At 35.9% G+C, this 16,049-nt stretch overlaps 1 protein-coding gene across 5 annotated transcripts in view; it reads left to right on the top strand.

The window, feature by feature from the left end:
- The window catches only part of SCAF8 (SR-related CTD associated factor 8), a 95,186-nt gene that overhangs the window by 52,814 nt on the left and 26,323 nt on the right, over nucleotides 1–16,049 (top strand). For 2 of the 5 annotated variants that reach the window (XM_031049766.2, XM_031049762.2), the window contains exons 17-20: nucleotides 1,044–1,188; nucleotides 1,728–1,808; nucleotides 2,376–2,597; nucleotides 3,227–5,594. In XM_031049766.2, coding sequence (XP_030905626.1) covers nucleotides 1,044–1,188; nucleotides 1,728–1,808; nucleotides 2,376–2,597; nucleotides 3,227–4,926 — 2,148 coding nt within the window. In that variant the 3' untranslated portion in view covers nucleotides 4,927–5,594. Of the gene's footprint in view, nucleotides 1–1,043; nucleotides 1,189–1,727; nucleotides 1,809–2,375; nucleotides 2,598–3,226; nucleotides 5,595–6,726; nucleotides 7,540–16,049 lie in introns of those variants that run through there. The other 3 variants (XR_004080711.2, XM_031049763.2, XM_031049765.2) reach the window with 3 other exon arrangements.

The following is a 16,049-nucleotide window of genomic DNA, read 5'->3' as shown; positions in this document are numbered from 1 at the left end:
CACTTCTGGTTTGCCTAAGCACCGTTTTTTTCCAACCAGATTTGCATATCCTACATGCCCTTGGTCATTGTGCTTGTAGTAAGCGTAGTTAAAGCCCTTCCCAAATCTTTGCTTGTGAAGCCAACCCATTAGTTTTATGAGTATACTAAAGTACAGGTATTGATCAAGTATAAGTACAAATAATTTCTGTAAAACTCTTTAAATAGGTTTTAGAATGACCATATGGAAATATTATTTCCAGTGACAATGAAAATGAGAAAGAGTTGCTTAATGCAAAATTTTTTGTATTTGTATTATTACTCTTACCTTTCCTAATATGTATAGACATTTCCAATACCTGAGCCGATATAGTTACTGTGAAAGTTAACATACTTGCATTTACTTGCATTGAATTTTGAACTTCTTTCTTGTAGCAAGAACTTGTCTTCAGTCTTATTTCAGCTGCCTCCTAGTGTATGCTATGATCAGTATATATTTAAATATATGTGTATTGGTTTTATTCTGCTGCTGATTACTTCTAATTATGCTGCACTGTATCAAAACACATACCTCAAACAGAAGTTTGAGAAATATTAAATACTTTTCAGGATTTTATCAGTATTAACAGCATTATAATTACATACAGTAAACTCAACTTTCCAGTACTGTTCTAAAATATGTAAATGTTTCTAGTGAGAATGAAATCACTGTTTTCCAAGTGCTCTTAAATTACCAAACTATCTAAATTTTTCTTTTCACTCTCCCCCTTTCTGTATTCAGCTCTCTTCCACAGGTACATTTTTATTCATGAGTAAATATAGTGTTTATCCACATATTTTTGAGCTCTTTTTAGAATAAAGAAAAGATAAGCGTAGGATTCTTCCAGTGTCCTTGTTTAACTGTAGTGTAGGTATCATTTCAAAATGCAGTCTAATTCTTCAGGGTGTTCAGAATATATACAGAGCCTTCAGTATATGTAGTGTTTAACATGAATAGCAATCAAATCAGTTTTCCTTTTTGTAGTAAGTATTGAAATTGCTTTTTTTTTCTTTCCGTGAAAAAAGATTCCAGTAGCTCCAGCTGTGCCTGCCGTTAGCTTGGTTCCACCTGCATTTCCTGTCACGATGTCTGTCCCTCCTCCTGGTTATAGTGCAATTCCTCCTCCACCCTTCTTGCGTGCGAGTTTCAACCCTTCACAGCCCCCTCCAGGTAAGTTAGTAAAAATGAAGTTGAGTATGTAAAGAGTATGCTTAGTTTGTGTGCTTTTGTATATATCGTACTTTGTATAGTTTTCCGTCAGCTACTGGTTACTTTTTAAGCCAGCTGACATTCGAATCTTAGATTTCACACTAGATTAAAATTATTTATGTCTAACTTGGTATTATTTTTACCTTAGTAATTATTATTCTGTTGAGAATAGGAATTACAGCAATTTTTTTTATATAACTTTGATCAAAATGAAAATTTAAAAATCTTTAAGATCAATCTTTCTTTTGAAAATTTTGAAACTCTTAATTTTCTTCTTTGGATACTTCTGGCAGAAATAACTTCTAAAGATGCACATGCAAATCATCTTTAGTGAAGATTGGGTTGCTTTTGAAAGCAAGAGCCATACAGTTCTTCCTGTACATTTGTTATTTACTATTCTTCAGTCATGCAGCTTTCCGGGGTGAATAATATAGGCAAGCTTTTACTGCAAAACTTTTTTTGCTTTCCACATAATAATTTGTCATTTCTTTTCCATTTAGGTTATATGCCTCCCCCAGTTCCACCTGTGGTTCCACCGCCTGTTGTCCCACCACCTGTTGTTCCACCGGTTGTTCCAACACGTAAGTTTGAGTCTTCTAATAATTGTTTATGTGTTATGAAAAGCTCATTTTTTAAATATACTTCTTGTTATTTAATCAAAAGCAACATAATCCTGTGTAATGGAAAAAAGCAACACAAAACTTCGTGTTTAGCTGGTATAAGCAGGTATTGAGAAAAAGATTTACAGAGCTTTTCAAGTTGATGGCAAAATGATACCCTGGAGTTCAAGTGGAGAAAGACAAGTTATATTTGAACCTGCCTGTAAAAGATGTAACTGTTATTGAGCTATTTGATGTTAGTCACTGAATAATTGATAATAATTTTGTTTTTTTAGCCTTTTAACTAAATATATTCATTTAACATTTAAAACTATCTGTAATATTACTTAGGTTGCCAGCAGTCCACGGTCTCTAAAAAAACATTACATATTAAAGTGCTAATTGAGGATAAGAAATTATTATCAAAAAATGTTACTTAGGGTAATTAATTTCACTGATATTTTGATGTATCAGCCTGACCTTTGCCAAGCTAATCTTGAAGGCTTGAATATATGATTACTGTGATACACTTGTGTTATTTTTCTGCAGCTTTGGTACAGCCTCCATTACCAATTGCACAAGAGACGATGAAGGATGTTCCTTTTACTAGCCTTGTTCTACCAGTTGGCACAGTTACTAGCAATCTAGCTACTCCAACATTATCTGCTGGAAATGTTTTTAATCCTCTGCCAATCAGCAAACCAGAATCCGATGAAAAGGGATCACATCTTGCAGACCTTCAGATTTCTTCCAGTGAAAACAACAGATCTGGTAAGAAATGTTTTCTACTGTCTGATATGATCACATATAGGAAACATGCTTCTGAGGTGTTTCTTTGCAAACTGTAGTCCTTTGCACTAATAACTACAGAGTAGGAAGTTTTTGGCTGGGTATCATTTTCAGTTTAAGTTGGAGGAGTGGTGGGAACCATCTTTGTCATCATCTCATCATTGATCTCTAGCAGTTTGTACTCAGAGTTGTTTACTTTGTACACTCAAGAAGTAAAGCTGAGACTGAGAGAAAACTTCTTAAAAGTGCATTCTTACTATGTGAGTGGCAATTGAAAGGAGCAGGAGAGGGTAGGATAGTATGACATTTATAGCTTTACACCAAAGATTTTATTATTTGCCTTGCATAAATTGGGTGATGGCTGTGGGGTTTGTGGATATTAAGCTGCTCTACATTCTTTAATATGTAGAGACTTCAATTTCTGTATCAGAATGTCCATTTATCACCAATGTGATTAAAGTCATATATGTTCACTATAGAAACTGAGATAGACCTTGTTAACAGTATCCTCACTGAACGCATTAACTGAATATGGATCAAGCTGTATTTTGTTTTGAATGCTATGTTACACTGCCATTTTTTTAACTCTTCTTCTTGTTGCTGCATTTTAGTGCAAAATGATGCTTCAGGTAGCTCTGGACTTGTTGGAGGAGTGCAGCCATGCAGTGTCTCAAGCAGTTCTGGCCTTACTGGAGAAGGGCAACCACCCAGTGTCTCAAGTAGCTCTGGACTTGCAGGAGGAGTACAGCCACCCAGTGTTTCAAGCAGCTCTGGACTTGTAGGAGGAGTGCAACCACCAACTGTTTCAAGCAGTTCTGGTCTTGCAGGAGGAGTGCAGTTGCCAGCTGTCTCCAGTAGCTCTTCTCTTGCCGGCGGAGTTCAGCCAACCAGCGTCTCAAGTAGCTCTGGACTTATGGCTGGAGTGCAACCACCAAATGTCTCAAGTAGCTCAGGGCTTATAGCAGGAGTGCATCCACCCAGTGTCTCAAGCAGCCCTGGCCTTTTGACAGGAATGCAGCCACCCAGTGTCTCAAGCAGCTCAGGAGTTCTGGCAGGAGTACAGCCACCGAGTGTGTCTAGCAACTCTGGTCTTCTCATAATGCCACCACCCAATGTTTCAAGTAGTTCTGGACCGATGGGTGTGCCACCACCAAATATTCCCAATAGTTCTGGACTTCTGGCAATGCAACATCCAGCTGGAGTTCCAAATATGCCTCATTTAAATATTAGTAGTCAAAGGTTGCCAGGAATGCCTCTTATAGATATCCGTCCAGGCCTAATGCCCCATTCACCTGGACCAAGGTTTCCATTAATGCAGCCAGGAATGCCACCACAGCGTAGTATTCCTCCTCCAGCAATCCTTGATCCATCTCTTCACCCGCCACCTCGAGGTCCTTTTCCTCCAGGAGATATTTTTAATCAAACAGAAAGACCTTTTGGAACACCAGGAAGACAAAATATTGACAACATTTCTAATCCAGAGAAAAGACTACCACTTGGAGGTGATAACATTCAGCAGGAAGGAGACAGAGATTATCGCTTTCCTCCAGTGGAAAACAGAGATAATCTTAACAGGCCATCTCCAGTGGATGTCAGAGATTCTGTTGGACGACCACCAGTTGATCCAAGAGAGAGTGTAGGAAGGCCTCCACTAGATGGAAGAGAACACTTTGCAAGACCACATGTAGAAATGAGAGAAAATTTTGGAAGGCCAGGTATCGATAACCTTGGTCGAAGAGAGCATTTTGGTTTCAATTCAGACAAGCACTGGGGACAGAGAGGAGATTATGATGAAAGAGAGCACCATGCCTTCCCTATTTATGGTGGCCCTAAAGGCTTCCATGAAGACAGAGAGAGGTTTCGGCATGTAAACTATAGATTTGATAGTAGAAGTGGTCCCAATTGGAATAGAGGATTTGAACAGGATGCTCACAGAGATTTTGATGACCGCAGAAGACCCTGGGAAAGACAGAGGGATAGGGATGACAGAGATTTTAATTTTTGCAGAGAAGTTAATGGGAACAGGTTTGGAAGAGACAGAATGTCAAACAACTGGATCCCCCCTCCACATCCACGGGTTTTTGAATATTTTGATGGGGCCACTTCCCAGCGCAAAGTTGAAAATCTGCCCCAGGTAAATGGTGAAAATACAGAGACAGAAAGTCAGCCACCAACTGCACAGGTGCAGGATGATCCTGAACTTTATGAAAAATTGACATCTTCCGTCGAGATAAACAAAGAGAAGAGTGACACAGAAGCTGATATAGAGAGTGAACCAGTGGTAGAAAGCACAGAAACTGAGGGGACATAATCATCACTCAGTAGGTAAAAGATACCTTTTGTAAAGTTGTCATCTCTCTGTAATAGATAAATGGCTGACTGGACCGTAGCAGTTCACTTTTGTCTGCCAGAATTAAGTTAATCTGATGTTCATGTTCATCTTTCACTTAAATAACTGTACAACTGACTTGTATAGAACACTGTTCTTAATTTGAACATGGTAGGTAAACTCTTTTTTTTAATTATTTCTCTGGTAAAGCATAAACTTTCCCCCACTTGCTTTTAATTTCACAAAGATAAAATAACAGCTTGTCAAACAAAGACTTCCTATGGAAGAAAATGGAATTTTTTAGATACTACCCTTAGGTTGGCTATTGAAATTGTTATACTTGAAAACAGGTGCTGGTGTATCTTGTCCGTGTTTTTAGGCTGCTGCAGAATTTTAAAGTATAGACAAAGCTGGGATATTTTATGTTCCTACAATTCGGCAGAAAAAGGGATGGCCCATGTTATTAAAGGAGCATAATACAGAGATTAAAAGTGATTTTGTAAAATCGACACTATAGTCTCTGTTTTCTCTAAAGTAAGTGTTTGTGATTTGTTCCTCGTACTGCAGTGGGTTTAAAAAAATGAAAAAGTACATTTTAATGTTGGGTGCATTTTGTTTTTAGATGCCAATAAAGCATATTTGTTTGATAACAGTGTTCTAGGTATTGTATTTTTTTAAAAAAACTGCAAGCTCTAAAAACTTGGAATCAGCTATGATGTTCTTAGTTGTTGCAAAAGGTTTATATTACTTCTGTAAGACCAATGCAACAGTTATGTTCAAGAAGCCTATGGTTTTTACATTGAAAAATCATGCAGTGATATTAGTTTATGTAAATAATATGTATGTAAATATTTGTGTAAACTGTTTGTAGATACCACTTTTTCTGTGTGTGCCTGTGTATGTGCACGCACTCACAGAATATTGTAGACAGTTCAATAAAACTGAAATCAAACTAGGGTGTAAAAATTTGCCTTTCACCTTCTATAGGTAGTGAGATAACAAAACTTCCTTTACTGCAATACTGTCAAGCTTATATTTACTTTCTCATGCTCATTGTTACAGTGTTCTTACTACTTCTAGAAGGTGGAACATGATATACTGTAAGAGTATACAGTAGGATTTTAGCTTACTTTTTAAAATGCAGATATGCATGAAGCCAAAACTGAGGCAAATATTACATTGTCTTATTTTGTAACAAATTTGGTATTCTGGATGGCTAGTGGTAGCATTCAAGTACTTTGTGGTTATTTCTTTTTGGTGACTCAAAGTCCAGAAATGTTGCACGAAAAGTAAAAAGCTGTTGTTGGTCTTAAAAAAAAATGACTTTTTTATTTTAACAGAAATAAGGGGGGGCTTTGTCTTTTGATGGCTTAATATTGAAGTAGAACCTCTTACTTAAATCTTTGAGATGAATTGGCTGCTTAGGTAAATTAGTAATTCTGTTCTCTCCTGTTTCACCTACTTTGCTGCTTGTGTATTCTCTAAATTGGTGGTGAAAGATTTTTCTATAGGATGATGTCAGATTTTCAGTTTGTTCCACTCAAGTGCATTTCACCAACTTCTTTCAACATAGCATTTGTTGAAATACGTGTCTGAAAGCATCTTTTCACTCAGTTTTGAGAAGGTTGTTTTTTCTCTTGCATAATAAGATCCAAGGGTAGATGCTGTTACATTAATGCCCCTTTGGTAGAAGAAATATTTTTAGCTCAGATTAGAATTTTGATCTTTTAACATTAAAGCGTTAATGTGCAAGTTTTAATTCCCCTTCTGCTTCCCCCAAAGGGATGAAAGTATGAGAATGTCACGTGTCATAAGCATGCCTTTGAACGTAGAAGCAAGTTACGCATGCCTGTGTTGTCCTCTTCCTCTGGGAGGTAGGGTATTTTTTCATGCTGTGTCATGATTCATTTTTTCAATTACAGGGACTTTTTATTCTGGATAGTAAACAAACTGTCAACTTAATGAAGGGAGCCCTTTGAAAGCCTGGACTTTAATGAATGATTCTTTATCTACTGTGCAAAAAGTAGTCATTAGGATGTAGCAAGGTATGCATTAAATAACTATTGCTTTTTAATAGACCTTGCTGATGTGTTTATTACCAGAACGTGTCTCAGGAGACGAGATGAACAATAATTAAAGTAAAAGTACCTTCATGGGCAGACACTGGTTCAAAGATCTTGACTGATGTTGCTGCACCACTTACTGGTAGTATTCTGGGCAGGCAGAGATGGTTGTGTGAAAGTCCAATCTCACAAAATAGCCATGAGGATATTCTATGAATTTAAGGGATTTTATTTTAATATGTGCAGTTTCAAAATGCTCAAGTCATAGACCCCATAAATACTCAGAATCAACACATATTGGCAGTAGCTTTTACTTTTCAAACATTTTGTTAATTGCCTCTTTAAAACTGAAAGTTAATCTGTTTTTCTTCTTCTAAACTGGGAGTGGCAGCACGCTAAATTGCTCATAGTGTGAAGCTTCAGGTAAATTACCAGATGAGAGATGTTAAACAATTTGGTTGGTAGTGGTATAAAGCAATGTATGATTTACTGATTTTTTTCATCTTTGTTAATATCTTTTAAATATTAATAAATTGGCTACTGTACATATGTGTTACACCATCAATTTCTAACAAGTATTTTATTTTTGTAGAATAAAAATTTGTTGTACAGTCTTCAGTTGCATTGTGTTTACAGCTAGAACTTTTCAATTTCTTATTTTATTAATGTAGTATACAGATATGACCAGAATAGCCATATTCAGAAATTTGGAAGTGACTTAGTTTTGTAGGTTAAGCAACCGTAAACAACACATGCACTGAAAGGAGCTGTCCTATGATCCAGATCAGTTCTTTGATGTGGTTCACTATAGTGTCATGGAATTTTTGCTGATGCAAAGGAAAGAGTGAGATTGGGACTGAAAGAAGTTGGGGGCCAGAGATTTGTGCAGCAGTTCTGCCTTATGCCTGTTAAAGCTTGCTCTAGTGATGAAAGGTGTCAATTCTAGCAACAGAAGAAAGCTGATCTGCTATTTGCATAAGTAACACACATATAGACAAATGTTTCAGGTAGCTTTGCCGGCAATACAATATAATTAGGCATACACCTTTACTTGAAAAACTTATGCATTAGTAATATTTGTTTGATATATTTATTACCTTTTTAAACAGCCTGTGATTCTGACCTTACACCATACTGTATTTGAGCAGAATGCTACATCCCTAAAGATTACAAAGACGAAACATAGTCTTAATTTGCTCTAAGGACATGATTTCTTTGTTAAAGCCTTTTTCTATGAAATATTAATACACTTTCATTTTTATTTGTAGTGCTTCATGTTGTTATTACAAACTCAAGATTCTGTTAGATTCTTTTGCTTAAGTGAAGTACTATACCATTCTTCAAGTCATTTCAGTGATTTAAATGACTGTTTATGAAGTTAAGGTACTCTTACCCTGAATAAGGCAAGACAGGAACGCTATAATCAAGACTGTAGTGTGGCATGCACAGGCTTTACTTAAGCACAGTTGGAAAATTATCAAATAAACTGTCTGTAAAAGGTATTTATAAAATAAGCCAATTTATTGCAGAACTCTCCAAATTCAGTGACAGCGGTTTTGATGGCTTGCAAGGATACTTTGTGCTGGGCAACACTCAAAAGTACACATTTTCTTAGTTCATACTCCTCTAACTCGAATCTGTGGGTAATTTGATTTGAAGCTGGTAAAAATGGATAGCAAATTTCCTTGTATTTTCAGCAGTGTGTTTAAACTTAACATGATACTAAGGTGACATTTTTGTCTCTTGATAAAGGGATTTGAGCAAATATAATTTAAAAACGTATTCAGAGTATCAGAAGTCATCAAGAGTAACTAGGACAATTTTTGTTGTTAATTCAGGCAATGAATAATGTTAATTCAGGATCTTTTTCCCCCCTGTTGACAGCTGTTCATTCTTTGAATTTTACATTAGTCACATTTTCCTTTCAAGTGCTGAGCTTTCACAAGTAAGCATGTACTGTGAGGCCATTGACTTGTGTAGATGAGAGATTGATCTAAAAGTCATAAAGGCAGGATACTTTTTTAAATTTGAAGCTGTTTATTTGGGCAAAAATGATAAAAGCTTATTTCTGCCATGTTGTTGTACTGTATTCATTCACATCAACAGAAACTTTACAGTGGCAAGGAGAATATCATAGTACAGGACTTTCTTAATTGTAACTAGTCTTATGTTTCTCCTTGAAGGTTTTTGTAGTGACATTATTTGCTCCATTTAGTCTGTACAAGTTCTTTGGGTACTTAAACATTTTTAATTTTAGTATCGTATGTGCCTGTTTCATAGTGAAGAACAGTCAAGTAGAATTACTAAAAAGAAAAATTATTACATCTCTTTAGGAGTAGTAACTTCCAGGAAAGGTGTATAGAACTTGAAAAGTGATTCATGTCAGTGATGGGATGGCATGAGAATTTGTTAAAGTTTCTTTTGAAATGGGCAAGCGGTAAAATTATAATTGCCATAATTCTCATACTCCTTTCTATGTTACCCAGACCCAATGAAAAAGTGTAGTCGCTTTGAATATCCTGATCCTAGTATCTTTTAGATCCTCTGCTGCTAAAGATTGGAGGAAGGGAGGAACTTGTGGCCTGAGCACTCTTAAAAATCTTAAACAGGTTGTTAGGATATGTTGTGCAGTTGAAGATTAATGTATTTTCTCTTTTCGAGAAGTTTAAAATGCACATTTCAGTACTTACATAGTAACAGTGATGTTAGTGGCATCATTGGTTTACTAATGTTATTCTGTATTTCACCAGTTTTCTAAGTTAACTCACTAATTTTAAATTTTATCAGATGAAATCATACTAGTGCCCTCCGACAAGACACTATTTTGTGCTTTACAAAAAAACCCTTAACCAAACAAAACTGGTTGGAGAGTAGATTGGTTTATATGAGCATTTTTTTCCTTCCTGATTTAATGCTTTAATACGGCAACTTTCCTCTTAAATGATTATGCATTATCTGTGTTACAATAGGTATGTGTCCACATTAGCATGTATTAAGCTTTCTGTTGAAATGCAGAAAAATTGTGAAATTCCTAGAGGTAGATGATTTGTTGTGTTTCTAAAACTAGGGTGAACTACACAGCCATATTGATTTGTATCCTGGAGCATTAGAATTGTGTCAGAGTGATGCAATCATATACAAGCCAGTGCAAATAAATCCTTAAAAGGTGAAGAGTATCAAGTGGATACAGAATTGTTAACTCGGATGTAGATTGGTAGGATTCACATACACCATAGATGCAGGGACTTTGGATCTGAATGTCACTTCCACACTGAATTATAATTACATCTGGGAAAATAAGTGTAGCATTTTTCTTGATAACACCAGGAATTAAGTAGAAGTAATCTTGGTGTTTGAAGTCCTTCCTAAAATTGTGTAAGCCTGTATCTAGTCAAAGTAAGCTCTCTACGATTGTCTCTTTAGTTGGTCAAGGGCAAAAATGACTTCAGAGTTATGCTGTTTCTGAGGTAATCAGATCTCATTCAGCAATGCAGTGAAATGCAATTTTAAGTTTTAAATGTAGTTTTAAAACTTAAGTGCCTTAAATTTTTTCCTGTACAGTATGCGTGCTAATATAGGTAATTCACTGTTAAGAACCTTATTTTTCAAGCTATCTGTGATTAAAGGTAAAATACTAAAAACAGATTGAAATGCTTACTGATTAATTTGGGATGTTTTTATTTCTTGAAAGCAAAATAATGGCATCTTTTCAAATTTCATGTTGATTTTAGAAATTAATCACATTAAAAGTATGAACCTGATGGGCTGTAACAATTATGAATTAATAAAACAAGGTACCCATTATTTTTATTAGAATGTAAAACCTTGAAGTTATTAGGATAAATATGTAGTACAAAATACTGAAATGTAGTCTTTAAGTTTTGTGTGCATACTGTCTGCAGTTTCTGTGTGTACACTTTATGCACGCTTTACATCTGCAATCCTCACTGCATAGTCAGAAAACAGGAGAACTATGGAAATCAGGGAAGTGACATGAAATAACAAGTTTGAGCAGATACCAAAAATGATGTACAGATTGGATCCATACGTAAAATGTGAATAGGTAATGTTGTTTCAGAGGCAATAGCTTCTTAGTCTAATTGGAAATCGGGTAAAACCTCAGTTACAAAGCATAAATAAACCTTCCTTTTTTTTCAGATTTAATAAAAGTTATTGCACGTGTTCTGATTAAATGTTCACTAATTAACAGGCAAACATCCAAAGATTTTAAGTAGTTAGTCCGGAGAATTTTTCTTCATGTTACTCCTACCTTAACTAAAACAAAACAAAAAAACCCCAAGAACAACAAGAGCAAAACTACTACGACAACTACAATAAAAACCCAAACCAACTAACAAAAAAAAAAAAAAACAAAACACAAAAAAAAAACAAAACAAAACCTGGAAGGTGTAAACATATTTGTAAGATTGTAAGAAGTAAGTTGATACAAATGTTGTTATACCCATTCGAGTATTTTTAAGTTTACCTGCTGAATCTAGGTAAGAGTATGATAAAGAACTATCTCACTTGCAAGCAATGTGGTGAACTGAGGTGCTAGTGTAAGAGCCAAGATTTTTTTAATTCCTTGTTTATCTCCCAGACCAATACTGACCTTGTTCATGGTTCCACTCTGAATGTTGACTAGAGATTATTCTGATGAATGCATATATATTTTGTCTAATATGTAATACATGATATGTATTACATCATTGTAATATAGACAGCTATTGAGAGGTTAGGAATGATGTTTGGGGCAAAACCATCAGAGAAATCAAAACAGGAAATTACTAAATTGTGTCAACCATCAATCTGAAAAATTGTTATTGAGGAATGTCTGTTTAGTATGGAGATACCATTTTCTTTTAAGTAACTCAGTAGTTAAAAGGGTGCACTTCATAATAGTATCCTAGTTTGGAAAGTCCTAGCTACAGTATCATTTGCTTTCTGCTATCTTTAGAAAACGTAATAATTTCCATCAAGAAAATCATATTACTTTTCATGTTATTTTGAGAGACTTTAAAATAATGCTGCTTCAGTCTTACTACTAACTGAATTTGTGATATACAACCTCAGTCATTTACTAATGAGACACTGCTATTAGCTTCATGGGATCCAGTTTTCTCTTGCATGCCTCTGCTTCTTCTTCAGCGGCCTTTAGAAAAGCTGGTGGTAGAAGATTATCTGGTTCTAGTTTCATGGATTTTCTTCTGCTTTTTAAGCCCAAAGCCTTCTAGGGGATAATTTTTTACCTTTCAAATCCATTTCCCTGTGTAAGTATTTATGAGCAGGCACTCCTAATAAAGATTGTTTTGAGATTTTGTGAGTATGATGGAATAGATTGTACAGAATGTCTGAAAAAAATGGCAAGTGCTACACTTGTCCTGTGCAAGGAAGGAAATTCATGGAGTGAAAGAAAGCAAGCAAATTAAAGCTAGTCAAGGGCATGGGGTTTATCTTCTGATTCTCCCCAGATGATCATATTCTCTTAAGCAGGTCTTTTCACTGCAGCACGTAGAGCAGCCCTGTAATAGACGGTCACTGTTCTTTTTTTAGGATCCCTGATGTCTTCTAGATTTCTTTACCCCGTTTGCTTACGGCATTTTTTCAAAGGTTGTGTTTTATTTAAATAGCTTTTTTTCTTCAAATGTTTTAAAGAAAAATAAGTGCACTAGGTTAATAAAGTTTTCTTCATTTTAGAATGTGCTGCCTAACTCGTCAATAAATTTTCTTCTCCAATGAAAAGTTCTCACATTTCTGTATTAACCAGAATAGAAATAATGGATGACATGTAAAAAAAGAAATAAAACTTTTATCCAAAATCACATATTTTTGTCATGATAGTCTGGTTCCAGCATCTTCAAGAACATAACTAAAACGGCATCTCTCACACCACCTAGTACTTTAGTCTGTCTCTGATACTCAACTTGAAAAGTCGTGCACAAGTTAGAGCAACCTCAGGACCTGTCCCATGCAACACTTGCACACTAGGGAATGCCAAGGTTTTGCATTCCCTTTCTCTGTTCCTTACCTCATCACTAGATATTTTAATCTTTCTTATTCACAGTGAAGAAATTTAACCAAGAAATTGTCTGAAAAATATGAATGTAAGTTTTCCCAACTTTGAGAATTAATTTGTATCTCATCTTGATACAGAAAATCAAGCAAACAAATCCAAAAAGAAAAAGTTTGAAACCAATTTCCCAAATATTTCTAGCACTTTATGGGTAAGAAAGCAAGACCCAAGGAAAGTCTGCTAGAGAACTGGAAAAGTTTTAATACATGGTTTGTGTTACTATCTTATTGGCCTTTTTTGAAAGTCATCTATTTGAAAATTACGTCTTCTTAGAGGTCCTCAAAAAATTTCACTGTTCTGTCTCATTCATCTTTCCAAAACTGGGACCTATTAAGCATCTTATTATACAGCTTGGAAATGATATATCTTGTCTTACAGTAATTGTCTAACACTGATTTGAGCTACATACCACAAGATGCACAATACTTTAGAATTTATTATTGTTGAATGATTGATGCTTGTGTACATACCCATTTAATAGAAGCTTCTGGAAAGCTTAGTTGCAGCATTTCCAGTCTGCACCACAGAAAGGGAAACAAAGAGTACAGTATGAACTTTTCCTCTTGCTGTACATGTCACACTCATGGTGTTCCTTCAGCCACTGCATCTTTGTTTTGGCTTCCACTCCCGCTACGTCAAAGGAGTCATAGTTAGACATGGGTGTTTTCATGTGTAAATTTAAGCGCACATAATCTCTGAAATTAAGTTAGGGTTATAAATTTGTCTTGCTGTAAACATTGGGTTGGTTACACCAGAGTTCTGCACTACTCAATTGGTAGGATCTTACTTTTTAATAGCTAAAATGAAACAAAATATTCCTGTGTACATAGGAAAGGTTCGAGAATATAAAGCTATCTATAGAAAATAGTTCTGGTGGACTGTGACAGACAAAACCTTAATTTTGGCGTTTGTCTAGAAAAAAACATCTACCACAACTTTTCATCTCAGGCTATGAGGTAAAGCAGGAAATGAGAACAGCTTGAGATAAACCACTGTGCCTTATGGGTGCACAGGTGAAGACCTCAAGGGTGCACTGGGCTTAAGCCATGTAGATACAAGGCTCATCCTCACCTGGGGATCAAGGTTTCTTTTTCTGTCTAAACCACAATAACATTATTATTATAGCAGGCAGCAGAATAGTCTTTTTATGCTGCACTTTGTCACGTGGTTTATATTTATAAATAGAAGTATTTAAAGTGTCAAGTTAATCGTTGCTGGTGAGTCAGATTTGTGAACAAGGTGCTCTACTTGAATCCTGCTACAAGCAAGGAAGTTGAGAGATGGTTAAACCACTGTAGGTGGTTTTTTGCATTGTTTTGAAACAGAATTGTGTCTGAGGATATTGTAGGTATGTGATGCCTACTTCTAGGTCTCAAGTTCTGCAAAAAGGTCATGGGTTAAACTCTGAAACTTTTCAGGGTTCTGACCTGCTGAAATACTAGCATTAGGTGGATATCTCAAATATATCATTCACTTGCATTTGTTTTTCTATTCCCTGTGTGGTCCTTACCATGCTTGGTAACAATTGTCACAGAAGTGCCAATCATCATCATCACTGTTCCTAACCAAAATGTTCCTAAGTTTTCTTCAGTGTCCTTTTGAATACTACTGCTGCCACTGTTCTCCATTTCTAAAGAGTTTGAAATAGAAATTTGGTGAGTTTTCATATGGCACAAAATCTCTACTAGAGTAACAGAATAGTTCCCCAATTTGTATTTTCACTCTCATATTTCTTGTCTTTGACAAAAGCTCTTTGCAGTAAGCATTTCAAAGCTGATCATTATACTGTGATTTCCAGTGTCTTCAATCTGAAAGTGAAGCTTTGATGGGTTTTAAAGGAACAAGTTTCATATACTATTGCTATTCTTTTATCCTTTTCCCACCAACTGAAAGTAGTGTCCAGCCAGCTACTGCAGCCTATGTTCTTAAAAAGGAAGGTCCAGTGTGTCCAAAAAAAGATACTTGCAACTTTGTTGAGGAGAAGCTGCTGGAGCATGAAAAAAAAGTGAGCCTGTCTTATTCAGACACTTTATCCGGGTTTTGAACCCCTCTTTGCAGCAAGCCTGTGGATATAGGAAGATGAGAATGATAGCTGGATGAGTTGCTCCACTAGCTAACTATCATCTGCACTGGGGCTCAGGGACCTTAAATGAACTACAAGGCCAGAAGCAGCTGGCTGTCCCTTTCATGAAGCATGGCCAATTCTGACATACTTGTTCTGAACACTTGAAACACCAAGCAAAGCTCTAAGTCCTACTATTACCCATGAAGTACACAGACACTGGATATTACTGAGTCTTGTCTGTGACATGAGGCAAGCACTCTGTTCCTCATGTGCTTTTTTTTTGTTTCCTTTAGAAAAAAAAACATTACTGCTGTTTGCATGTAAACCTTTTATGATCTATTTAATTCTCGCATAAAATAAAGCTAGATGAATACAACAGTGGTGAGAGGAGTTGCGTATCCCCTACTCACAGAAATAATTAATATAGTCAGGATCTTGTACTCTGCACCAGTGCCATTAAATTTGTTGTTTTCAGGTGGCAGGTAAATCTGGGATCACAGTATTTTTGTAAACAAATGCATATGTTCTTCTTGTGCAGCCTGCAGTATGAAAAGAATTTGAGTAAGTTTCTTTTTATTCTTTCACCTTTTATCCTTTATTCTTTATATCCTGCACACCTGTAGAGTGTGCTCCTAAAAAAAGTCATTAGTGGCAGTTTATTAACTTTCTTCCCCCCCCCCCCCCAAAAAAAATCTGCATTTATTTCTGATTATATCATAACATAATGGGGTGAGAGGAGGATGTAAAAATGAGCAGCCAAGCAGCAATAGAATAGCACAGGAACTAGGAAATCTGTTCTAGCAGGACCGAGGAGTGAGTTGTGTGCAGGAACAGGAGAGAGCTTTGAAACTCAGTCACCTTACCCTTGCTTAACAATGTAGTATTTTATTCTGCGCTCTAAAAT

The sequence above is a fragment of the Melopsittacus undulatus genome, chromosome 3, assembly GCF_012275295.1.
Source record: "Melopsittacus undulatus isolate bMelUnd1 chromosome 3, bMelUnd1.mat.Z, whole genome shotgun sequence".
Lineage (NCBI taxonomy): Eukaryota > Metazoa > Chordata > Aves > Psittaciformes > Psittaculidae > Melopsittacus > Melopsittacus undulatus.
The sequence above is the reverse complement of the archived record's forward strand: the minus strand, read 5'-3'. Positions and strand labels throughout refer to the sequence as shown.